The following is a 26,798-nucleotide window of genomic DNA, read 5'->3' as shown; positions in this document are numbered from 1 at the left end:
AACATTAACAACGTTGATGAGTAAGTTTTCACCCATTCGAGACTAAAGCTGAACATGAACTCACTCGATCTTTACAGTATCAATTCCGTACAAAATCTTTTTCAGTTTGTAACATTCTTCTTTTTTTCCATTATTACGGTAAGGTTGGACGAGTCGCTTCGGGACGTCTTCTTTGGAACTCGACCATCGTTGTCATGTTTCTGATGGCCGGTAACTCTGACTATGTGACGACGGGAAGACCTTTCCTTCCGCCACTGCCACCCCCCCCCCCCCCCCCCCCCTCGTATCATGAAACAGAAATAAACATTTCTTCTAGCATTACAGTTGTAATAACAAAATATAAAATTAATTTTCCCATATCTAAACATTATAACAAACCTACAGCTAATTACATTCCACGTGTTACGTGGCGGGAACAAATCTATGATACAGCACTCCAAACACTGTATCATCAGAAAATGCCCAATACCTTTCTAAGCATTTTAAGATGAAACTTGTTTTGTCACGTCATGATATTGTTATTGTTTTGGTGAAAATGAGCTATTAGTGTTATTCCTGTGCAGAAATGGAAGGTTTCCCACTGACAAGTGTAATATCGAAGGAGAATGATATGGAGATACGGCATGTAGGGCGTGAACGGAATATATATACTGGATACATAAACGGATGTTATGCGATTTTATTGTCAGAAAAAATGTAGCATATTGGAGTTGATACAATACAAAAACGAAGTAGATATGTTTTGATATAGCATAGTGCTGGTGTGCTAAGGTTATGGAAACGAAAGAGATAGGAGCCTTAATTAGCGAATTAATGCGGTCAATTACATCTGATAGTAGTAATTAGATAGTATGAGTCAGTTAAATTCATACTTCGAGTGAAGGTCACAAAAGCTTCTGCAGAAATGTTGTACGACAAATCCAGGAACATTGGCGGAACGAAAGCACATGAGTAAATCTGTCTTTTGCTGTGTGGACAGATTCAGCATGCCTCGTGTGGGGAGAGTCTTGCGGCGAGAGGGGCAGCTGCTGGCTGTATGACGGAAAGACGCTGCGCTATCTGCTCAACTTCACGGCAGCAGGTGAGGTCGCCGGATACTTCAAGCTGTTCTTTGTTCCTTTCTTTCCTCGTAGTATAATTTTGATGTTTGTTGCAACCGTAGCCAACGGGCATGAAACAAGTAATACTGGCACACTTTACACATTTTGCTGTTAGAATGCCGAAGCTGCTTTTGGAAATATCAGCGAGGAAGAAAAGCATACAGCCACACTATAAAATGATTCAGTCATTTACAGCAGCTCTTACATTATTTTCAAAGTCTATGCACCTTAATTACTCGAGGAAGAGTTTTACTTTGCACAATTCATCATAGAAGTCTGCTTCGATGTTTAACATTCTGGACCATGCACCAGATATATATATATATATATATATATATATATATATATATATATATATATGAGATAGAGATTAGGTCCAAGGGAAGCAGGAGAAAAGAAAATGGTGCATTAACTGTAATGCTTATAGAGTTATTGTTATGTCTCTTATGGTAAGGAGTCCAATTTCATTTAACTGCTGTAATGTGTGTTGGCAGAGAAAATATGTATACTGCCATAGTTTAGCTTTGTTAGCTCAACAAAAATAAATATTACCTTCCAAAAGAAATTAAAGGACCCTATTTTATAAATAGCTTTTAAAAACGAAATACAGTTTCTTCACAATCTGAATCATTAATGAAGAGTCTTTACAGTATTAGTCACACCGATAAGTGTAGAAGTATTGTGACACTGTACCACGTTGTTCTTTCGCACAAAAGATGAGCCATTTGAACCATTTTTGTCTGCCATGTTTTCATCAGTCTGGCTCACAGTTCAGCGTCTCATATACCAATGAAGCACCAATATACCATAATTTCTTGTTTCCTGTGAAATACAATGACGACATGTCCCAGAATATGACCCCATAAAATGTCAATAAAAGAAAGAAAACCACCCAAGTTCGGTTATTTTACATTTTAAACTCTCAAGTGTGCTGTTACCTACGAACGTAGAAATCAGTGAGTTTTATGTTTGAGGAAGTTAATGTGTTACAAATTGCTGTCAGGGTACCCACTCACAAATATGGCAAGACCGATTTTCCTCTCTTGAACATATGTTGATAAGGTTATCAGGTGTTGCACAGTGTCAAATTGAATGTTGTGCTTTTACCTAATTTTGATGAAAATTCACTATCACCACTATCACAGAACCAGTTAACACCATTCAAGAAAGATTCATTTACTTACCTTCGTCTTGAAGTATTTTGACTAGACTTTAGTGCAATTCCATCGCTAGTACAAAAAAAGTTTATTTAACACGATGGTGTACTCAGTACCTTTTTGTTTTGTGTGCAATACGAAGTAACAGGAGACACGATTTTGCAGGCTTCCTAATAGCGGGCACGTTGTTGGACGTGGGCGTGTGGTACCATGTGAAGGGCCTCCAGATCTACGACGAGGACTACCACGAGAAGAAGCGCAGCAAGTCGCACCAGTCCGAGGCGTCGGACAAGCCCCACGACGCCGTGGACGTCACGTAGCCACGCCCACACTACGCCCTCGCCGCATACAACTCGCCGCCGCTCAACTCAAGACCAATGCCGGCAACGCACTTCGCCGGCGCGCCTTTCGTACAGCTAAGCACGCCTCTAGTCTACGACAAAACACCCGGATTTTCCGCACGATTTCATATTTCTGGATTCTGCAGCGTCTTTGGACGTCGGAACCTACGTGTCCACCATCTCCGTCGGTGGCATTTTTGCATCCTGTAGTGCATGGAAGTGCCGTGTGATATTATTTATAGAAGTTTGGACACGTGATAGTTCATTAATTTATTCAATAAAGTATAACACTATTTTTATACTTGACCGACGAACTAGCCGAATTCAGGCAACGAACAAAAAGGCGAAAATGTGAAGGATCAGCTTGAAGGAGAAATGCGAATAAGTGTGATTCTATAAAAGAAGAACTTGTTTCAGTGATCTCCCAACTTCTGTTCACAGACGTTTAGCGAACACGTTTTAGAATATGTAAGGGAACGAACTATTGTTTTTTTCCATCATGTTGATTAAGAATCCTAAGTTATTGTGAAATTCGTCCTCTTGTTTTGTGATAAACATTTTTCAAGTAACAAACTTCTTTGGCTGGATTTCTTTTTTACTTCTTTCAGATATTGTAGTGTTGGCAGTTAGCCAACGCTACGCACACTAATTGAGAGAGGAGGCCGAAATGCACGCGTTAAAACTCACGCAGGCTGGCATGAGGTCTGAAACAGGATACGTAATGAATGCTATAAAGAAAAGTACGTAGCTGCTGGAATACTTAACTTTAATCCACAGTTGGTGAACATTGGTCTTGTTGATACAGTATATGCTTCATTAGATACATAGCAAAGGATAATTGGCGCCTTGCTAGGTCGTAGCAATTGACTTAGCTGAAGGCTATGCTAACTATCTTCTCGACAATTGAGAGCGTAATTCTCAGTGAACCTTTCCTAGCAAAGTCGGCTGTACAACTGGGGCGAGTGCCAGTACGTCTCTCTAGACCTGCCGTGTGGTGGCGCTCGGTCTGCTATCACTGACAGTGGCGACACGCGGGTCCGTCGTATACCAGCGGACCGCGGCCGATTTAAAAGCTGGCGGTGACACCACAGATATAATGCAATTACCATAAAAATCTGTCTTTACTATAACATACTTGCGACATCGCATGCAGTGTAACAAACTTCTGATTTTTTCGTTAACATAAAACCTGGCTTCAGAATCTTTCTGTCTCTATATTGATAGAAATGACGTAATATGCTTTTAAATAACGTCAGTTAACTACTAAATAACGACATATACCTTCTTTCTTCTACTTCAAATTCCAGGCCAAGAGCTTGAGTTAGAAGACTTTTTTTATGATCGATATATTTACAACTAACATTTATTCACTATGTGAAACCTAAATTTTGTAGCAGTCGGTTGTTCAAATGTGAATATTCGTTTCCCATTAGGATAATTACATTCAAAACATCTCAGAAGTCCACTTGTTGGACTATTTATGTAAAAACAATGTGAGCAACGTTCTTTTGAAGAAACAATTTTTAGCTGTGTTGTCTTACATCTAAGAAATTGATTTTGATCCCTGTGTACGATCTTCAAAATTTACACCAATTACGGAGAAAACACATGACACTGGTGTAAGAAAGTGAATCAGTAATTTAAGTTACGAAAGTTCTGATGAATTTGAACTCGTCTAAACATTAAAAATATTTATTCCAATAGGCATGGTCCTTTGATAAAATGCGATTTCTGTACTATTTGTAGCGGAAGAAAATGAGCCTTATTTTTTTCAACAATTATTGTTTGACAGACAGCAGATTAATTTCGCGATACTAGGTAGTGAAAGAGATCATGAATCACAAAAAGCAACAATTAAAACTGTTGAAAATAAATTCGAGTATTAATGTCAATATGCACGGTACAAATGGTATAAGAACAGATATTTTTATGTGGTACCTCAATATGTACACACATCAGGGTGTCGTTTGTTTTTTCTCTGCGTCGAACATCACATAATTTACTAGCTGATGTTTTCTGCATAGGCATAACTGCTCCATTAAGTGGACTACAACCGTCAGTACAGACAAACCGTCACCCACACCTCAATGCCTGCCACCCAGCGGTGCATAAGCGTTAACGGTTTGATTTTGTCACTTGTAGGTGGAGATACTAGCCAACCTAAAAAATAAGACTTGTAATAGCTATAATTACTAGTCTACAAATTTGATGTTGTTCAGCACACCGTCCTCAGTCAACAAAAGATATATCAGCATTTACACCCATTGTACCATGTATAATAAGTGAGGTATGAGCTTATTCAGAAACATGTCGTGATCAACATACCCAAGATAACGAGATCTAAAAATACAGTTCGTAGATAAGTCTAGGGAACTATTGGGTAGCACTACTGACAGTGGAAGGGCTGGGAGTTGTAAGTATCTTCTCCTAAGCAACAAATTAATTACAGAAATTGGTCCATAGCCACAATTTCTTTACATATATTAAATATCTTTGGGTTTAAGATACAACAATAGTAAAAATAAAAGTATTCTGAGAAGCAAAAATTCAGACACCGAAACTAACTGAAGTCTTCTGATTCCATGAATGCTGTGTTACTGGTGCTACACAACCCATCGTCCAGCATGTTCCATCCTTTGTTAGAGACGACCATCTTGACAGTTAATGATGGTCGCACTACCAACACAATTAGACAAGTGTGCGGATCAGGCAGCTTAGTTGACCCAAGCACCAAATTGTTATTTAGCTCACGTTAATTCACCACCAGCTTTAATCTGCCAGAAGTCTTTGGCACCCCCGGTTTTGATTTGCCAGAAGCTTTCAGAACAAAGAAAATAGATGTTGCCTAGGGTGTTTTAGGAGAGTGAATGACGTCCTTTTGTAACTTTTTCTCTTCGAGCCTCTTCAATTCTTTCAAACAGGGAGCTGATTTTCTCTCCGGAACTGAATCTGTAAGCTCAGTCTTGTACTGAATCATATTCGTTAACCCCATTTTATTAGTCACAAGATCTGAATTCACCACGTAACAAAAATGGTTCCATGGGACTTAACATCTGAGATCATAGACTTTGATCTACTTAAACGTAAATAACCTAAGGACATCACATACACTCATGCCCGAGGCAGGATTCGAACCTGTGACCGTAGCGGTCGCGCGATTCCAGACTGAAGCGCCTAGAACCGCTCGGCCACAGCGGCCGGCACCACGTAACACTTGCAGCCATTTCTTCTCATACAATGGCAAATAATTCAGCTGAACACCATCAGCACCTTGCTTAACCTGGATAGAAGCTAACGGATATTCCATATGTACAAAAAGCGAAAGGTGCGTTGTTCACAATACCTGTAAAGTAAAACATGCAAGCGTGTTCACCCAAATCTAGAAAGAGGAAGAGGCGGGGCTCCCTTGCAAGATATACCTGGAAACCCTATCAGGTCCCGGTGGTGCGCTGCGGCATCCTGGCCGATGGTCGGATTCGAGAGAGACGCAGTCGCCCAGATTCAGGCAAGTAGACGCGTCCAGGGCGACCATCCGTGCTCCCAACTCAGCTTGCCGCTGCCGGCAGAGACCCGGGAACGTGCTGTCGTGGCGTCGCCGCCGGGAGGCAACACACGGCCATCGGCGGTGACCGGCAGCCCCGGCGCCAGCGCCACAGAGGGGCAAATCCTCAATATGTTTCCGAAGCGGGCTCTCAAATACTTGGTGATGACGATAAGGTCGAAATTAGTCAACATCAAATTAAAAGTGTTGCTTAAATTTTCAGTCACAGTAGACTCCTGACTTCATCTAATTTAACATTAAGCAATGTCAGATGGCAGATCAGCAAAATCAGTGTAACCTGAAATAAAGCAGAGGTCTGTCTATTAAACGGAAGTGTTTCACATTGGCAGTCCTTAGCACAGGACACATAGCACATACGCATAGGCACTGCACGTACACTCCAGCCATAAGAATTCTGCAGGCTCCAGGGAAAAAACCGACCGGAACAGTCCTGACGTATTTCCTCTGTGTAATTGGTGGCTCTTTCCCTGTGTTGTTCTCCCAGCACTCGACGTTAAATCCTCAGCTTTCTGGGGTCGCGGTTCGCAGTGTTAGGGCACCAAGTACATGGCACTGCTTGTAGATGTCACACTCAGAAAGGCAAAGAGCCCTGAATAAAGAAAGTAGCCAACTTTTTATGTGTGAGCACAGCCATTGGTCAGCTGAACGTCACGTGGTACAAGGCAGCTATTTTAGAACCAACTAGTGCATGAAGGTAAGTGGGAGAATTGATCTGAGTTTATCTTACTATGTAGGGGTGTGTGAAACATATAGGCTCATTTTATATTAAATTACGAGTCTAACAAAACGTGTCTACATCTACATTTACATCTACATGGATACTCTGCAAATCACATTTAAGTGCCTGGCAGAGGTTTCATCGAACCACCTCCACAATTCTCTATTATTCCAATCTCGAATAGCGCGCGGAAAGAACGAACACCTATATCTTTCCGTGTTGTTGTTGTTGTGGTCTTCAGTCCTGAGACTGGTTTGATGCAGCTCTCCATGCTACTCTATCCTGTGCAAGCTTCTTCATCTCCTAATAACTATTGCAGCCTACATCCTTCTGAATCTGCTTAGTGTATTCATCTCTTGGTCTCCCTCTACGATTTTTACCCTCCACGCTGCCCTCCAATACTAAATTCGTGATCCCTTGATGCCTCATAACATGTCCTACCAACCGATCCCTTCTTCTGGTCAAGTTGTGCCACAAACTTCTCTTCTCCCCAATCCTATTCAATACTTCCTCATTAGTTATGTGATCTACCCATCTAATCTTCAGCATTCTTCTGTAGCACCACATTTCGAAAGCTTCTATTCTCTTCTTGTCCAAACTATTTATCGTCCATGTTTCACTTCCATACATGGCTACACTCCATACAAATACTTTCAGAAATGACTTCCTGACACTTAAATCTATACTCGATGTTAACAAATTTCTCTTCTTCGGAAACGCTTTCCTTGCCATTGCCAGTCTACATTTTATATCCTCTCTACTTCGACCATCATCAGTTATTTTGCTCCCCAAATAGCAAAACTCCTTTACTACTTTAAGTGTCTCATTTCCTAATCTAATTCCCTCAGCATCACCCGACTTAATTAGACTACATTCCATTATCCTTGTTTTGGTTTTGTTGATGTTTATCTTATATCCTCCTTTCAAGACACTGTCCATTCCATTCAACTGCTCTTCCAAGTCCTTTGCTGTCTCTGAGAGAATTACAATGTCATCGGCGAACCTCAAAGTTTTTATTTCTTCTCCATGAATTTTAATGCCTACTCCGAATTTTTCTTTTGTTTCCTTTACTGCTTGCTCAATATACAGATTGAACAACATCGGGGAGAGGCTACAACCCTGTCTTGCTCCCTTCCCAACCACTGCTTCTCTTTCATGTCCCTCGACTCTTATAACTGCCATCTGGTTTCTGTGCAAATTGTAAATAGCCATTCGCTCCCTGTATTTTACCCCTGCCACCTTTAGAATTTGAAAGAGAGTATTCCAGTCAACATTGTCAAAAGTTTCCTCTAAGTCTACAAATGCTAGAAACGTAGGTTTGCCTTTCCTTAATCTTTCTTCTAAGATAAGTCGTAAGGTCAGTACTGCCTCACGTGCTCCAGTGTTTCTACGGAATCCAAACTCAATCTTTCCGTACGAGCTCCAGTTTCCCTTATTTTATCGTGGTGATTGTTGCTCCCTATGTAGGTCGGTGTCAACAAAATATTTTCGCATTCGGAGGAGAAAGTTGGTGGTAGGAATTTGGTGAGAAGATTCCGTCGCAACGAAAAACCCCTTTCTTTTAATGATGTCCAGCCCAAATCCTGTATCATTTCTGTGACACTCTCTCCCCTATTTCGCGATAATACAAGACGTGCTGCCCATCTTTGAACTTTTTTGACGTACTCTGTCAGTACTAAGTGGTAAGGATCCTACATCGCGCAGCAGTACTCTAAAACAGGACGGACAAGCGTAGTGTAGGCAGTCTCCTCGGTAGATTTGTTACATTTGCTAAGTGTCCTGCCAATAAAACGCAGTCTTTGGTTAGCCTTCCCCCACAACTTTTTCTGTTTATTCATTCCAATTTAAGTTGTTCGTAATTGTAATTCCTAGGTATTTAGTTAAATTAACGGCCTTTATATTTGACTGATTTATCGTGTAACCGAAGTTTAACGAATTCCTTTTAGCACTCATGCGAATGACCTCATAATTTTCGTTACTTAGAGTCAGCTGCCAATTTTTGCACCATTCAGATATCTTTTCTAAATCATTTTGCAGTTTGTTTTGATCTTCTGATGACTTTATTAGTCGATAAACGACAGCGTCATCTGCAAACAATGTAATACGACTGCTCAGATTGTCTCCCAAATCGTTTGTATATTCGTAGATAAGGAACAGCAAAGAGCCTATAACACGAACTTGAGGAACGCCAGAAATCACTCCTGTTTCACTCGATGACTTTCCGTCAGTTACTACGAACTGTGACCTCTCTGACAGGAAGTTACAAATCCAGTCAAATAACTGAGACGATATTCCATAAGCACCGGATTTCACTATATGCTGCTTGTGTGGTGCAGTGTCAAAAACCTTCTGGAAATCCAGAAATTCGAAATCGATCTGAAATCCCTTGTCAATAGCACTCAACACTTCATGCGAATAAAGAGCTAGTTGTGTTTCACAAGAACGATGTTTTCTGAACACATGTTCACTGTGTGTCAATAGACCGTTTCCTTAGAGGCAGTTCATAATGTTCGAACACAATATTTGTTCTAGAATCCTGCCGCATATCGACGTTAATGATATGGGCCTTTAATTAAGTGGATTACACCTACTACCTTTCTTGAATATTGGTGTGACCTGTGCAACTTTCCAGTCTTAGGGTACGGATCTTTCGGCAAGCGAACGGTTGTATATGATTGTGAAGTATGGAGCTAATGCGTCAGCATACTCTGAAAGGAACATAATTGGTTCTGGACCAGAAGACTTGCTTTTATTAAGTTATTTAAGTTGTTTCACTACTCCGAGGATATTTACTTCTACGTTACTCATGTTGGCAGCTGTTCTTGTTCGGATTCTGGAATATTGGTCTTCTTTCGTGAAGGCATTTCGGAAGGCTGTGTTTAGTAACTCTGCTTTGGCAGCACTGTCTTCGATAGTATCTCCACTGTTATCGCCCAGAGAAGGCATTGACTGTTTCTTGCCGCTAACATATTCCACATACGACCAGAATCTCTTTGGATTTTCTGCCAGGTTTCGAGACAAAATTTCGTTGTGGAAACTGTTATAAGCCTATCGCACTGAAGTCCGCGCTAAATTTCGAGCTACTGTAAAAGGTCGCCAATCTTGGGGATTTTGCGTCTGTTTAAATTTGGCATGTTTGTTTCGTTGTTTTTGCAACAGTGTTCTGACACGTTTTGTGTACCAAGGATGATCAGCTCCGTCGTTTGTTAACTTATTTGGTATAAATCTCTCAATTGCTGCCGATACTATTGAAACGTCCCCTTACTTAGAACAATTATACATGACTGTGCTTAAACTGACACACAATAGTTTTAGCGCAACGCAATCTGACTTTCAAAAATCCCTACAAAAGAATGGCCCTGACTAACATTAACCTATACCTTTCACAAATCACTTACCTCACAAAAATCTTCGTTACTCGAACTACTACAATACAGCGAGCGCCACTACTGCCAGCTAAATAAAAGATTCAAGCTACTGAAGGCACTATCTACTGATATGCATAGTTAGCAAATGAAAGATTTTGATAGAGAACAAACAATGTATTTACCTTAATAGTGTTGAAAAATCATAATATACATAGCAGTTCATGACATCCAGTCTTACAAATTTCAAAACTCCATTTCTCTCCCCACATCCACCACTGCTGGCGGCTCACCTCCAACTGCTCAACGCTACGTGCTGTTCACATCCAGCTGCCCAACACTACAATGGCAGACAAAATTGCAAACTAGCCACAGACTGCACACAGCACAGCCAGTGATTTACATACAGAGCGCTACGTGGCATTACCAATAAGAAAACATAAACAGCCTACTTACATAGCCCCCATGCTCCCCACAAAAAATTTTACAAATTGTTTTGGGCAGTGGCCAATAATGATTTGATAAAATTCTTCATAATTACAATAACAAAGATATCAAATGCACACACTTATTGATACAATGTTGGTCAAATGCTACAATTTTCTCACAGTCCACAAAGACAGTCCTGATCATTCATCACAGTAAAATTGCAGTGTTTTTCTCAAAGTCTGAGCAGTAAAAGGAAATGCACATGGAAGTAGTGGATTTCCATGCAGTCTTGAAGAAGTAGTGTTGTCCCTCCAACGGAAAGACAGTGCTGACTCTTGACATGCAGATAGGTAATGGGCCACAACAGAGCAAACCCACCGCAGAGTCAGTCGAAGTTTTGAAGAATATTGGTAGGTAGGTCATCACAGAGTAGACCCACTGTAGTCCTGGTAGAGACTACGGTATTGGTGGGCCACCAGAGGTGCAGACCCACTGTAGTCCTGGTAGAGATTGTGGTATTGGTGGGCCACCAGAGGTGCAGACCCACTGCAGTCCTTGTAGAAATAATGGTACTGGTGAGTCAGCAAAGGTGTAGACCCACTGCAGTCCTTGTAGAAATAATGGTATTAGTGGGTCATCAAAGATGCAGACCCACTGTAGTCCTTGTAGAGATGGCCAGCAGCCATCTGTTGTGACTGTGCAGGTGCACAATCACCATTGAAGAGTCTTGCGGATAATATAGCAAGTCCATAACCACCACTTGTGCACTCACAAAGTTTTTGGAATTGTCCTTAGAACCAGCAGTGCTGTTGTCCAGTCCCTTGCTGAATGATTAACACACGTGCAAACACTAACAGTCCCTACTTCTCACATATTGTGCATATACTATGACCAACAGAAATGTGTGCAGTGAAATGAATGCTTACAGGTTACTTAATTTGATGAACTGTTGTCAATTACAATTTTATAACATGAGAATACAATAACAAAGGTACAAAAAACATCATTAAAGAACATAACAATACAGATAACATTTGTAGTACTGGCTTTACAAAAGAATCGAAATAACATATACATCAGTGTTACAGGATTTATGACATAAGTGAATATATAAAATAATGATAATAGTTTTCGAAACATTAATTTCACACATGAGCATTAAAACAGAACAGAATAAATAACGTCTAAACATCTTTACAAAGAAAATAACATAGTATTTGAAAAATTCTACAACATAAATCTTATTAGCTAAACACATAAAGACAGGAAAAAGACAAATACACAAGGATACATAAACACATAGCGGAATAATTCGAAAGGAAAGACAGAGTTCGTTTTCAGGGTAACATTTGGTACTGCAGTCCAACCCAAAACTTCATTCCATAGATCTTACGTCTTATTTCAACATTTGTTTCCACCAAAAAAATCCTATCCAAGCATGCTTTCTGTATTTATATGTTCACATATTTCTTACCTCAATATTTATTTTCCATTATCTTACCTCATCATTTATTTCCAAGAAAATCCTACCTAAACCTGTTGTCCCTAAACCCTACTTTTTTGTTCATATCCCCTTTCAAAATACTTTTTTGGCCAAACCATTTTCTTATAGCTTCTCAAAGCATTTCTTCCAATTCATCACAACTCATTCTCTTATATAGTCTACCCCATCTTAAGCTAACTTAAATCTACTGAGTTCAGATGCTAAACTAAGGGACGAGGCAATGTAGCAGCACAAAACAATTAACACAAATAGCAATGACAAAAAAATGCAGAGTGCAAAGCAAGCAGCAGTAAATCTAAATTAACAGATAAAATGCAAAATTATAACTAATATGAGCCAATGTGCAGCAACAAGAAAAATAAATCAGTAGTAAAACTGGCTTAACAGAGTAATGTAAAGTGAAATTTAGTAGCACTATGCCTGGCAAACAGCAGCAGCAAATGCAATAACTTACGAGGGCAGTTCAATAAGTAATGCAACACATTTTTTTCTGAAACAGGGGTTGTTTTATTCAGCATTGACATACACCAGGTTATTCCCCAATCTTTTAGCTACACAACACTATTTTTCAACGTAATCTCCATTCAATGCTACGGCCTTATGCCACCTTGAAATGAGGGCCTGTATGCCTGCACGGTACCATTCCACTGGTCGATGTCGGAGCCAACGTCGTACTGCATCAATAACTTCTTCTTCATCCGCGTAGTGCCTCCCACGGATTGCGTCCTTCATTGGCCAAACATATGGAAATCCGACGGTGCGAGATCGGGGCTGTAGGGTGCATGAGGAAGAACAGTCCACTGAAGTTTTGTGAGCTCCTCTCGGGTGCGAAGACTTGTGTGAGTTCTTGCATTGTCATGAAGAAGGAGAAGTTCGTTCAGATTTTTGTGCCTACGAACATGCTGAAGTCGTTTCCTCGACTTCTGAAGAGTAGCACAATACACTTCAGAGTTGATCGTTTGACCATGGGGAAGGACATCGAACAGAATAACCCCTTCAGCGTCCCAGAAGACTGTAACCATGACTTTACCGGCTGAGGGTATGGCTTTAAACTTTTTCTTGGTAGGGGAGTGGGTGTGGCGCCACTCCATTGATTGCCGTTTTGTTTCAGGTTCGAAGTGATGAACCCATGTTTCATCGCCTGTAACAATCTTTGACAAGAAATTGTCACCCTCAGCCACATGACGAGCAAGCAATTCCGCACAGATGGTTCTCCTTTGCTCTTTATGGTGTTCGGTTAGACAACAAGGGACACAGCGGGAACAAACCTTTGAATATCCCAACTGGTGAACAATTGTGACAGCACTACCAACAGAGATGTGAAGTTGAGCACTGAGTTGTTTGATGGTGATCCGTCGATCATCTCGAACGAGTGTGTTCGCACGCTCCGCCATTGCAGGAGTCACAGCTGTGCACGGCCGGCCCGCACGCGATAGATCAGACAGTCTTGCTTGACCTTGCGGCGATGATGACACACGCTTTGCCCAACGACTCACTGTGCTTTTGTCGACTGCCAGATCACCGTAGACATTCTGCAAGCGCCTATGAATATCTGAGATGCCCTGGTTTTCCGCCAAAAGAAACTCGATCACTGCCCGTTGTTTGCAACGCACATCCTTTACAGACGCCATTTTAACAGCTCCGTACAGCGCTGCCACCTGTCGGAAGTCAATGAAACTATACGAGACGAAGCGGGAATGTTTGAAAATATTCCACAACAAATTTCCGGTTTTTTCAACCAAAATTGGCCGAGAAAAAAATGTGTTGCATTACTTATTGAACTGCCCTTGTATATCTAAACATGACATAGCTCAAGCAAAAAAAAAAAAAAAAAGTACACTTAAGACAACAATGCAGACAAGGGAAATGTATATTCACATCTTAATATCTATGTAATTAAAGTGGTGCACCACAAGAAGTTATTCTACCAAAAAAATTACCAAGTAGTTGAAAAGAAAATTCCGTATGTAATTCCTGTGAAGGGAAATGTCTTTTTATGCTCCTTCGCTTTTTTGAATAGATCATAAAGTTATTTACTGGATCTGTAGGCATAAAATATTTATATTAGTACATCTATTAAATTTTATTTTAACCAATGCTGCAGTTCAGCTAGAAACTAGATCGTCCCCTTACTTAGAACAATTATACATGACTGTGCTTAAACTGACACACAATATTTTTAGCGCAACGCAATCTGACTTTCAAAAATCCCTACAAAAGAATGGCCCTGACTAACATTAACCTATACCTTTCACAAATCACTTACCTCACAAAAATCTTCGTTACTCGAATTGCTGCAATACAGCGAGCGCCACTACTGCCAGCTAAATAAAAGATTCAAGCTACTGAAGGCACTAACTACTGATATGCATAGTTAGCAAATGAAAGATTTTGATAGAGAACAAACAATGTATTTACCTTAATAGTGTTGAAAAATCATAATATACATAGCAGTTCATGACATCCAGTCTTACAAATTTCAAAACTCCGCCATTTCTCTCCCCACATCCACCACTGCTGGCGGCTCACCCCCAACTGCTCAACGCTACGCGCTGTTCACATCCAGCTGCCAAACACTACAATGGCAGACAACAATGCAAACTAGCCACAGACTGCACACAGCACAGCCAGTGATTTTCATACAGAGCGCTACGTGGCGTTACCAATAAGAAAACATAAACAGGCTACTTACACTATTTCTCTGAATTCAAGCTACATCTGGTCTACACTTACATCATTAATTTGTAAGGAGTAGAGATTGTCTCTCAGGAAGGCGTCAAGTGAATTTTTATCTGCTTTTTTTAATAAGTATACTTTCTGTTCATTTTTAGAAGATTTGGGGGTTACGATATTCAATCTCGCTACGACAACCCTGTGTTCACTAATCCCTGTATCCACTTTGATGCTCGTTATTAACTCAGGATTATTTGTTGCTAAGAGGTCAAGTGTGTTTTCACAACCGTTTACTATTCGCCTGGGCTCATGAACTAACTGCTCGAAATAATTTTTCGGAGAATGTGCTTAGCAGAATTTCGGATGTTGTTTTATGCGTACCTCCGGAATTAAACATTTATTTTTGCCAACATATCGAGGGTAAATTAAAGTCACCACCAGCTATAATCGTATGAGTCGGGTACGTGTTTGAAATCAAACTCAAGTTTTCTTTGAACCTTTCAGCAACTGTATCATCTGCATTGGGAGGTCGGTAAAAGAATCCAATTATTATTTTATTCTAGTTTCCAACAATGACCTCTGGCCATACTAACTCACAGGAACTATCTACTTCAATTTCGCGACAAGGTAAACTAATTGTAACAGCAACAAACATGCCACCGCCAACCTTGTTTACCCTATCCTTTCGGAACACCGTTAGGTTCTTCGCAAAAATTTCGGCTGAGCTTATCTTCGGCTTTAGCCAGCTTTCAGAGCCTGTAACGATTTGAGCATCAGAGCTTTCTATTAGCGCTTGGAGCTCTGGTCAACTTGTCTGTGTTGAAGAATGCCGCAATGTTATGTAGAAAACTGTGATTCAAGGGCAGACGGTGGTTGCAGATTTTCTCGAATTCCACAAGGCGAAATGATTACGGGAAGTTGCAAAATATGGCTGCATCGAATTTTAAGGAAAGATACATTTCCGTAGGAATCTGCTGGACTATGTGAAACAAATAAACATTTCCCTCATTCTGAATAACTTAACAATGAACTTATACAGGGCGTTCAGAAATTCTAGGTTACAAATTTCTAGGACTTGTAGAGGGATGTGAATAAATAATATTTGGAATAGGAACACATATCCGGAAATGTCATCTAACGACGCTACAGAGAGTCAAAGTTATAGGCACCATCGCCTGTAAATACAGAGGAGCCCAAAAAAATGTATCCACTGTTTAAAAGTCCATAACTTGCAAACTAATTGACGGAGTTGTCTCATTTTTGGTGAAAGTGTAGCTTAAAGTGCAACTTAAAGATATCACTGTAGGTGTTCGAAATGGTCACCATTAACATCCACACACAAACGATACCGCCGAACTGCAGCACGAACCACTGACGCAATGTGTTCAGTTGGATATTTGCACATGAATGTACGATGGATTCTCGAAGTTCATCCAATTTGCGTGGCTTTTGTCGATAAACGACGTCCTTTAGAGTTCCCCACAGGTAAAAGTCCAGAGTTAGGCCTGGGGAACGTGGTGGATACTACACAGCATCTCTACGGCCTATCCATCTTCCTGGTAGATTTTCGTTGAGTTACGCCCTAACACGATTTTGGTAGTGGGCTGGGGCACCATCTTGTTGACTCTTCCGTCTCCATACAAGTCTCGGATGGCAGGTAAAATGGATGTCTGAAGCTTCTGAAGATACACCTCACCAGTAACTGTGCCGTCAAAGAAGAATGCTCCAATCAAGCCCCGGTAAGACAACATACACCACACATTTACCCCTGGCAGATTCACGGCTTTGTCTACATGGACGTTCGGATTTTCGGCGGCCCAGTAGATGCAGTTGTGGCGATTTACTGTACCATTGAGTTTGAACTGTGCCTCATCAGACCACACAATCATCTCTGCAAACTCATCATCGTTGCGCACCATGTTAGTAAAGCACTCACAGTACTCCATTTTACGATCTGGGTCGTCCACGTTCACTGCGTGTGGCAATCGTGGGATGTAGCACTTCCACTTTGCTGCCTTCAAAATTCGCCGAACACTTGAGCGTCTCACTCCAGTTACACGGGCACACTGTCTCACAGACTTCTGTGGTGATTGAGTGAATTGTTGTAACACACGACGGGAGTTAGCTGGACTTGTTACTGTTACAGGTCGTCCAGATCGTTGTTTGTATACACCTTTAACACAGCCTTCGGTTTCAAATTTGTCTCGAATGCGACGAATCGTTAAACGCGTCGGTGGCTCTGTTTGATACTCATTTCGCCTTTGCCGTTGAACCTCATTAATGTTTTCGTACTTAAAATACCATTTCAAAAGTGACTTCCTTTCATCGAATGTAAGCCTTGCGCCAGCCATGTTACTCGAGTAACTCGGTGCAACTAAGAAGAAAGCACTGACTATCTGGCGACTGTCATCTGACAAAACAAAACAACGCAATAAAACGCTTGTGTGGCGATTGCCGGAACTACAAACTATCACACTACCAAATATGAGCCAACTCCGTCAATTAGTTTGCCACTTTTAAACAGTGGATACATTTTTTGGTTCAAATGGCTCTGAGCACTATGGGACTCAACATCTCAGGTCATCAGTGCCCTAGAACATCACACACATCCATGCCCGAGGCAGGATTCGAACCTGCGACCGTAGCAGTCACGCGGTTCCGGACGGAAGTGCCTAGAACCGCACGGCCACCGCGGCCGGCTACATTTTTTTTATCCCTCTGTATATGTATATAAAGGGTGATTCCATGATGATATTATAAACTTTCAATGTGATGGAGACGGATAAATGTATCACTTTGAGGTAAGGGTCACTGGCTCGAAAGCGAACGAGTCGAAAACTACGAGCAAAAAATCATTCTGATACCTCTGAAAGTAACATACATGTACAGGTAGTGTTATTACTAAGAATGTATAGTATGCAACTTTCAGAAGTGGTAGTACGGACCAAAACAAGAAAAAATGTTCAGTAAATACGGGCTCTGAAACGCATACCTGAAGAGCCTATGAGCACTTGTTCAACTTCGCTAATGTGAAACACATCTCCTCTACTGAACATGTTAGAGCACACGTTCACCGGACATTTTTTATTGCTTTTATCCACGCTGCCACCTATGAAAGTTGCCTATCCTACAACATTAGCAACAACAGTACAAGTATTCCACTGTCAGAGGTAACAGAACGCTTTTTGCTTGTAACTTTCGAGTCGTTCGTTTCCGGTTATTGCTGCAGCTTATTGCTGTCAAAGTATTTTCGTCCCAGTCGTGATGGCAATTATCAGACATAGAATACCTAATTCCTCATCGTCTACCCAGAACACAGGCGGACTTCTGATGAGCCACAAGGCAACAACGATTCAACTGTTCCTGTGAGTGAAAACTTGGACATAAGCGGCGTAGATAAGACTTCACACGAGGAAGAACAGTTTCAGAATTATCTAGCCGGGAATATTGGTAAACAAGTTAAGCAGAAATACGTTTTATGTGATGTCTACTATGTACATCTTTCAGCAAGCGAGTAGCCTGAAAAAAGGAAAAGTTCGTACATTAATCGAACTCAAAATTACATGACCTACGACAACTTAGAATGTGTATCGGAAGCAGTGATAAACATTATTCAAATGGCAGCAACCGTTTTTCGTCTCAGTGAAAAACAAATTTTGGAATCGAAGTTGACGCTTCAAGTACTGGTTTCAAGTACTGGAGAGAGATGCATGTAAAGCAGCCTGAAACCTCTCTCATAGCATTCCGTCTTGGTCACACTGTCACAGAGAAAATTGTATACATATTTTTGACAAAAGAGTGTATATTTTTTTGAGATACTATCGACAGCTCCAAGAATCAACACCGTAATTCTAAATTGTAAATTTTGAGTGAAACGCTAGCGAATTCACGCCATTGGTTTTAGCCAATAGCGTGTGTGGGATACCGATCATGTGTGTGGACGCTGGAGTGTTCTGCGGTGCCGAACACAGTTGCCTCTGTCTCTTGTAATCCAGACCTCGAGCATAACAGACGTCTTTTCGGAAGGCGGAGCCTCTGGCTCTGCTTTTCACGACCGGCCACGAACGTAAGTTAAAATGAACCGCTTCCCCTTCCGTTGCCCATTTCAATTAATTGTTCGACCCCCTAGACTGGCCTAAACCTGCTAACTTCCGACCCTAGGCACGCCCCTTGTACACCGGATATTGAAATGCATTCTCTTTATTGTACCTAATCTCATGTTTTGTTATTTAACGGCAGCCCTGGACGCCCACTTTCAAATCCTGACCGCTCGACCTCTTGCACACTGCCCCCACGAGGCATATGCAACAACCGCCTCCCTTTCTAGTCCACTCCTCTTCTGCCACACCAACTACTCCTACCCCACCGCTGCTATGCACGAATCCACCATCCTTATACCATCACGTTCCTAAACTCCTCACCAGCCAAACTTTTCCCATGGCAGGTCCTTCCGGGTTCTAGTGACAGGAAAGTGCTTCTTTCAGACATCACTGTTTTGGCAACGTGTTTTAAATGTTTTAAATGTGCGATTAATGTGTTTCATTTTACCTTCTATTACACTATTTTTAACTACCAGTGCAAGACGTCATCTATCCTATATCCAAAAACTTGCATAATACACTCCTGGAAATGAAAAAAGAACACATTGACACCGGTGTGTCAGACCCACCATACATGCTCCGGACACTGCGAGAGGGCTGTACAAGCAATGATCACACGCACGGCACAGCGGACACACCAGGAACCGCGGTGTTGGCCGTCGAATGGCGCTAGCTGCGCAGCATTTGTGCACCGCCGCCGTCAGTGTCAGCCAGTTTGCCGTGGCATACGGAGCTCCATCGCAGTCTTTAACACTGGTAGCATGCCGCGACAGCGTGGACGTGAACCGTATGTGCAGTTGACGGACTTTGAGCGAGGGCGTATAGTGGGCATGCGGGAGGCCGGGTGGACGTACCGCCGAATTGCTCAACACGTGGGGCGTGAGGTCTCCATAGTACATCGATGTTGTCGCCAGTGGTCCGCGGAAGGTGCACGTGCCCGTCGACCTGGGACCGGACCGCAGCGACGCACGGATGCACGCCAAGACCGTAGGATCCTACGCAGTGCCGTAGGGGACCGCACCGCCACTTCCCAGCAAATTAGGGACACTGTTGCTCCTGGGGTATCGGCGAGGACCATTCGCAACCGTCTCCATGAAGCTGGGCTACGGTCCCGCACACCGTTAGGCCGTCTTCCGCTCACGCCCCAACATCGTGCAGCCCGCCTCCAGTGGTGTCGCGACAGGCGTGAATGGAGGGACGAATGGAGACGTGTCGTCTTCAGCAATGAGAGTCGCTTCTGCCTTGGTGCCAATGATGGTCGTATGCGTGTTTGGCGCCGTGCAGGTGAGCGCCACAATCAGGACTGCATACGACCGAGGCACACAGGGCCAACACCCGGCATCATGGTGTGGGGAGCGATCTCCTACACTGGCCGTACACCACTGGTGATCGTCGAGGGGACACTGAATAGTGCACGGTACATCCAAACCGTCATCGAACCCATCGTTCTACCATTCCTAGACCGGCAAGGGAACTTGCTGTTCCAACAGGACAATGCACGTCCGCATGTATCCCGTGCCACCCAACGTGCTCTAGAAGGTGTAAGTCAACTACCCTGGCCAGCAAGATCTCCGGATCTATCCCCCATTGAGCATGTTTGGGACTGGATGAAGCGTCGTCTCACGCGGTCTGCACGTCCAGCACGAACGCTGGTCCAACTGAGGCGCCAGGTGGAAATGGCATGGCAAGCCGTTCCACAGGACTACATCCAGCATCTCTACGATCGTCTCCATGGGAGAATAGCAGCCTGCATTGCTGCGAAAGGTGGATATACACTGTACTAGTGCCGACATTGTGCATGTTCTGTTGCTTGTGTCTATGTGCCTGTGGTTCTGTCAGTGTGATCATGTGATGTATCTGACCCCAGGAATGTGTCAATAAAGTTTCCCCTTCCTGGGACATTGAATTCACGGTGTTCTTATTTCAATTTCCAGGAGTGTATTTTTCCATCTTTAAAAAATTTTAAATTCAGTGTAAGCATCTCCGCTACTTGTTTCCTGTTCCTTCGTCTAATTTAATTTCTTGCTGTCAATTGGATGAATAGCGTGTTGTCTGACAGGCCAAGCCCCACACCTCGCCGATATGAGGCGCGGGGAAATGAAATAACAGTAAAGAAATAAAGAGAAAACTGCCTGCTGATTTTGTCACCACCGGCTAAGCGGGCCGGGATCTCCACGATTATCACAGCATATGTATCTTCCCTTATCGTTGTTATTATAGAAACCTCATTAGCTCACACCTAAACCACCTGTGATAACGTTAAACTTCTATAGAGCTAAGTTTTTTACGTAATGTGGTATTGCCTTTTTTTTAGTTTGTACCGCAGTCTTTGTGCTTCACTTTGGCGCTGAACGGTAATGTTAACCTCCTAACGTGCCACCATCAGAGCAACGATTGCGAAGTGATGCTCGCGTGTGACGGACGAAACCGGATATAACATCAAACTGCGGCTGGTTTCTCTGTTCATTATTTATGGGAACAACGGTCGCTATGCCTCCTGCAAGCCATACCTGCGTTTGCTAATTCCAATGGGAAGAACATCAGTAGTACTATTAATGGTTCCAAACGGCCAAATACTTCGAAGGATAATATTACTTTGTACACTTGCAGCGTAATGACCGTGGCAGGTCTCTCGAGATTACTTTGCGACGCATTGCGCTTGTGCCGTAAAAATAAAGCAAGTAAATTTCTCTGTTAGTAATAGAAGGTGAAAGGTTAAAACACCTTTTTCCTATCTGCACAGAGACGCCACAGTAGAATGTGTGTGTTGTACATACTGAAAGCGAACATTGGCTTTGATCCGTGAAGTACACTGGTAACATTTTATTGCTCCTATTTTTTTGGAATGTAGGTTGTAGTGGCTCTCTGATCTTTAGCGTAGCCCAAAGTCTAAGTAAGGCTGGAAGAAGACAGTTTGGTTGTTAGAATTCTCAGTTGTAGTGCCTTTGTCTGAGGTCTAGGTTAAATTGAAAGTCGTCAGTTCGGTAGATATTTGACGTAGCCAACAAATATTCTGTCATCTAAAATATTGTAATTCTTATTATGACCTGCATTTCATGCGGATTTGATTTCGAGCAGTGGTCTCTGTAGGTCATCTTGATGATGTTATGGGTCAATCATGGGCTAAAGCAGACGGATGGCATCGATAGATTCAACACATAAAAGATGACATTAAAACGTGTTTTCGAAACTTCTTAACGGCACAATTGTTTTCCGCTTGTCGCCATAAACTGGTCATGAAAATTTCCTCAACCACCAGCTCTCGAACTTGCTATCTCTGAGCTGAAGATAACTACTGAGGCAAGTACTGTACTATATACTAACATTTGAAGGAAGATTTGAATTTTATGTCCTGTCGAGATCAAAATCATTAGAGCACTAGATAAGTTGGAGGAGGAAACAACAATTTTGTTGTTAAAAAAAAAATAATTCAGCTCAAATTACTTTGCGGGAAACCTAAAACAGGTTAGCCAGTCTTAATTTTGAATACCGCTCCAAACAATGGTCTCCTATTTGGGAGAATCGAGTGTAAATTAGCCTACAACCAAACGAGACAGAAAAATAGCCTCAAGGGTACTACATGGATAATTTGTGACCTACGGATTAAATGTCGAACATACAAAGCATCTGAAAAAGAAAAAGATAGTTATTTGATCCTTGGACCCTTTTGCACTATATATCATTATGATGTGGAACGTCATTTTTGAAAGCTGACCATGTACAGATGAGTTCACATATTATTAACAGAAACAATGTTTAGTCTAATAACACAGATAACAATGTATCACATTTTCACTAAATAATATGCAAGTTTCCAAATCAAAAATTTTCTAAGGAATGTAAGGAACTACCCAAAAGGAACTTTTTAGTTTACTTTCAAATTTAGATTTACTACCTGCCAGGCAGTTAATATCGTGGAGTAACTGATCAACCATTTTCTCTGTCTCATTATTCAGCCATTTTTAAAGTAGTCATTTTTTATGAAGAGTAATAGACATCATTTATTCTTCTAGTATTTTGATTGTGGATGTCATTACTTACATACATTAGTTATGGATGTTATTACTTGTTTTGATCTCTTGTATTATTTACAACTTTCATGAGAGAAACTACTTACTGTGATGCTGTACTTAAAATGCTCAATGTCTAAAGCAGTTTATCTACAAGCTGATCAAGATTGAGCATGAAATATTATTTCTATGGCACACTCTTCTGCAATGGAGAATAACAGGAGAATACAATTCAGTATGATATTACTGAATAAAGATAGCACAGGATGTAACCTACTAATTTGTCTCTCTCCAGGGCTACCAGTAACACAAAGTATTGACGTAGATGAACTGAGTTGTTAAGCAACTCTGATTCTTTTTACTTAAAATTCTCATGAATATGTATATCCAAAAACTGGAATATTCTACCTTTCGTAGTAACTACTTCTCATGCATAATATTTGCCACTGGTTTTATACTTTATATTCTTTGATGTGCAGAACTACACATGATACGTTTTCCTAAAATTAAGGGAGAGAAAATTTGCAGAAAAACATATCTGCAATAAAACATATTTGCAGACAAACAATAATGTTTCTAAACACATTAATTAGCATGTCCTCCGTTGCTGTATATCTACGATGACTGACTAAAAAAGATATGCCATTAGCAAAACATAATTAATTATTCTTTATGTTTATTAGTCATTTAACATAAAAGATAAGTAACAGAGGTACAAGTATTGAATCTTACGGAATTCAGTGACTTCCAGCCAATCACAAAAATATCCTCAGTCCAGAGTTGATGCATGTGACGTATTAATTTCATTTGTCAAGAATGGGGAGTGCCTTGTGTCAGCTATATCACTGGTTAAAACTTCTTTGTATATAACAAAATGTTATCCCTCACTAATAAATTACAAAAAAAGGTTACTTCTGGGGTCCCTCGTGGAAAAAACGCACGGAAGAATAAAAAGGGAAAAATTAAAATCGAAGTAGATCAAAAAGAAGGATTAAAAATTATATTTGTTCAAATAAATACTTACTTGTTTATTAAACTATTGAGAAAAGGAAATGGGTAAGGGTGTAGAGGAGGTTTCTATGTAAGTGACAAGTACAATGAAACCAAGTAAAATAAGAACCAGTTGTATTTCGTTGTCGCCTTGATAATGAATTAACAGCTGCGAAGCTTTTGTGGCTTTTCTATGTAAAACAGCTTATAAGTGCACTGGGTTTTGTTAAATTCTGAATACTCGTAGGAATGTCTACTGAAAATTGCTTTAATTCTGATCTGTAGACTGTGAGTCGAGACTACCTTACTTTAAGAACAAATTAATACTGGGATCACTTATTCTCCGCAACGGTAATCAGTGGACTTAAATAAATATTTAAATACGCCTTAATGATCCAGTTTCCTATCAGTTAATCAAATTCAAATGGCTCTGAGCACTATGGGACTTAACATCTGAGGTCATCAGCCCCCTAGAACTTAGAACTACTTAAACCTAACAAACCTAAGGACATCACACACATCCATGTCCAAGGTAGGATTTGAACCTGCGTCCGCAGCGGTCGCGCCTTTCCAGACTGAAGCGCCTAGAACTGCTCGCCACACTGGCCGGCTCAGTTAATTCATCACTGGCTTACGAGATGTATAAATGCTACACCAAGACGAAACATTTGCTACGAGCATGCTTGGCTCACAATAGTGTCTTAAATACTCCTCCACACAAAGACTGAAAATACTAAATAGTAGAGGGACACTGAACGGACAGTGGGTATCAATAACTGCTCGGAAGAGACCTTGGTGTAATCCTGAGAGAACTCATCTAGCAATCTTTCAGAATAAATGAGTATCGACTGTGTAAGCAACTCTCAGTCAATTAATACGTTTCCTGACGGCAAACGATCATCGTGAAACCCCTAGTACCATACAATTTACGGAGAATGTGAACACATGGCTTGCTAAGTAGAATTGTGAAATGAATGCTGTCAGTTTAACAATGGAAAGGAGCGTAAATAAATTCAGAGCGACCGTGTGTAATTTACTGATTATTTCGTCTGAAAACACGGCTCATAGTACACGGAAGAACATAATTTTACATGAATCGCTTAGCATGCAACATCATTGCACATCAAAGAATTTACCCATTAAATATTCAAGAAACCAATGAAAATACTAATAACTGTTAGATGAAGAAGGGGTTTATATGGCTCGCCTATGGTTCAGATCAATAATATGCAGAAAACGAATTCTAGTCCACGTAAATCGAGACTGGATGAGCCACGGTGCAAAGCATCTTGAATAGTGTCAATCTAATGGACCGGTTCTGATGTGAATTCTTTGTCCTAATATAAAACGTCAAGCTGCGTTATGCGGTGCTTTACCTGGTAAGTTGTAGCTCATAAACAGAGCCCGTAGTAAGCAAATCTCAATCCAAGTGTTCACATACAAACAAGCTGCAATCGCTAGCCATCCTCTCCGTCTACATACATCGTGCGAGCCACAGACGAAGACCCTTGGTTCCCAAACGAATACAGAACAAGCTGCCCTGGCACAGGCGGTGCTGTTTTCACTGTAGACATCGATTAATGGGCATAGATTATCTTAGGACAAATGCTCGCGACTTAGCAGACGCTGAAAGTTGACATACAAGGAGTAGCTATAAAGTAACGGGACTAATGCCGTAAAACATCTTATTCCAGAAACGTTTATATTTAGGTATTGACACCCACAGTATTCTCCTCTTTTCTATCCCTACAATGCTCCAAGCGAATTTTCCATTGATGAAAACAGTGCTGGAAGTCCTCTTCTACGACCTCCTTGATGACGCATGGTGCTTTTACTTTCACTGCTTTAACGCAGTGAAAAATTGTTCCTTTCAATTCAAATTTGACTTTGGAGAAGTAGATAAAAGTCACATGATGATAATTCAGGCGAATAAGGTGGTTAGTCTAAGACGGGAATGCTGTACTTTGCTAGAAAACTCTTACCACACAGTGCTGTATGAGCCGGTGCGTTGCCATAATGCAGAACCCATGATTTGTTCCTCTACAATCCGGGTCGTTTTTTCCTTATTTTCACACTGAGTTGAGCAAGATCATCAAGGTAGTAATGTCTGTTAAGAGTTTGACCTTCAGGAACCCAGTTAAGCTACACAATTCCATGAATGTCGAAGAAAACAATCATCATCGCTTCGAATCTTGATTTGTCCATACGAGCTTTTCTTGCCTCGGTGTAGTTGGGCCCTTCCATGTCACGTAATGGCCCTTAGTTTCTGTATCATAAGTGAAAAACCACGACATGTCACATGTTGTCACTCTTTCCAAGAAAACAGGAAAGTTTCCATTTGCACTCAAAGTGTCAGTAGAAGCATTTTCACGAGCTTTTTCTTGTTCGATCGTAAGAATTTCCGGCACCAGCTTCGCACACACTTTTCTCGTGTTAAACTGTTGAAACTTCTTAGTAAAATATTTGCTTGTACTGCTGAGTGAAATTTAATTCAAGTGTCACTTTGCTAGTCTTTATCCTTACAACGCTGACCTAATAAATTTGCCCTGCAAACAGTTCTCAAACTTTTCTTATTCATTAATTACTCTCATTTCATTAAGCACTCACCTCACAAAAATCTTCATTACGCGAACTACTGCAATACAGCGAGCGTCAATATTGCCAGATAAATAAAAGATTCTAACTACTAAAGGCACCAACTTCTAATAGGGATGTGGTTAGCGAAGGAAAGATTTTGTTGCGGAGCGAACAATGTATTTACCTTAATAATGTGGCAACCAGTTCAAAAATCATATAATATATAAACGTGTGTGACATCCAGTTCCAAAAGATTATATAATCATCGGCAA

At 41.2% G+C, this 26,798-nt stretch overlaps 1 protein-coding gene across 4 annotated transcripts in view; it reads left to right on the top strand.

Moving 5' to 3' along the window:
• LOC126416393 (solute carrier organic anion transporter family member 74D-like) overlaps positions 1-3,180 on the top strand; it is a 183,287-nt gene extending 180,107 nt beyond the window's left edge. For all 4 annotated transcript variants that reach the window (XM_050084084.1, XM_050084092.1, XM_050084101.1 and 1 more), the window contains exons 13-14: positions 980-1,081; positions 2,423-3,180. In XM_050084084.1, the coding sequence (XP_049940041.1) occupies positions 980-1,081; positions 2,423-2,577 (257 nt within the window). In that variant the 3' untranslated portion in view covers positions 2,578-3,180. The remainder of the gene's footprint in view (positions 1-979; positions 1,082-2,422) is intronic.
• The last annotated feature ends 23,618 nt before the right edge of the window (positions 3,181-26,798 follow it).

This window comes from Schistocerca serialis, chromosome 1 (assembly GCF_023864345.2).
Source record: "Schistocerca serialis cubense isolate TAMUIC-IGC-003099 chromosome 1, iqSchSeri2.2, whole genome shotgun sequence".
In the NCBI taxonomy this organism is placed as follows: Eukaryota; Metazoa; Arthropoda; class Insecta; order Orthoptera; family Acrididae; genus Schistocerca; species Schistocerca serialis.
Note: the sequence above shows the minus strand (reverse complement) of the source record. Positions and strands in the feature narration are given on the sequence as shown.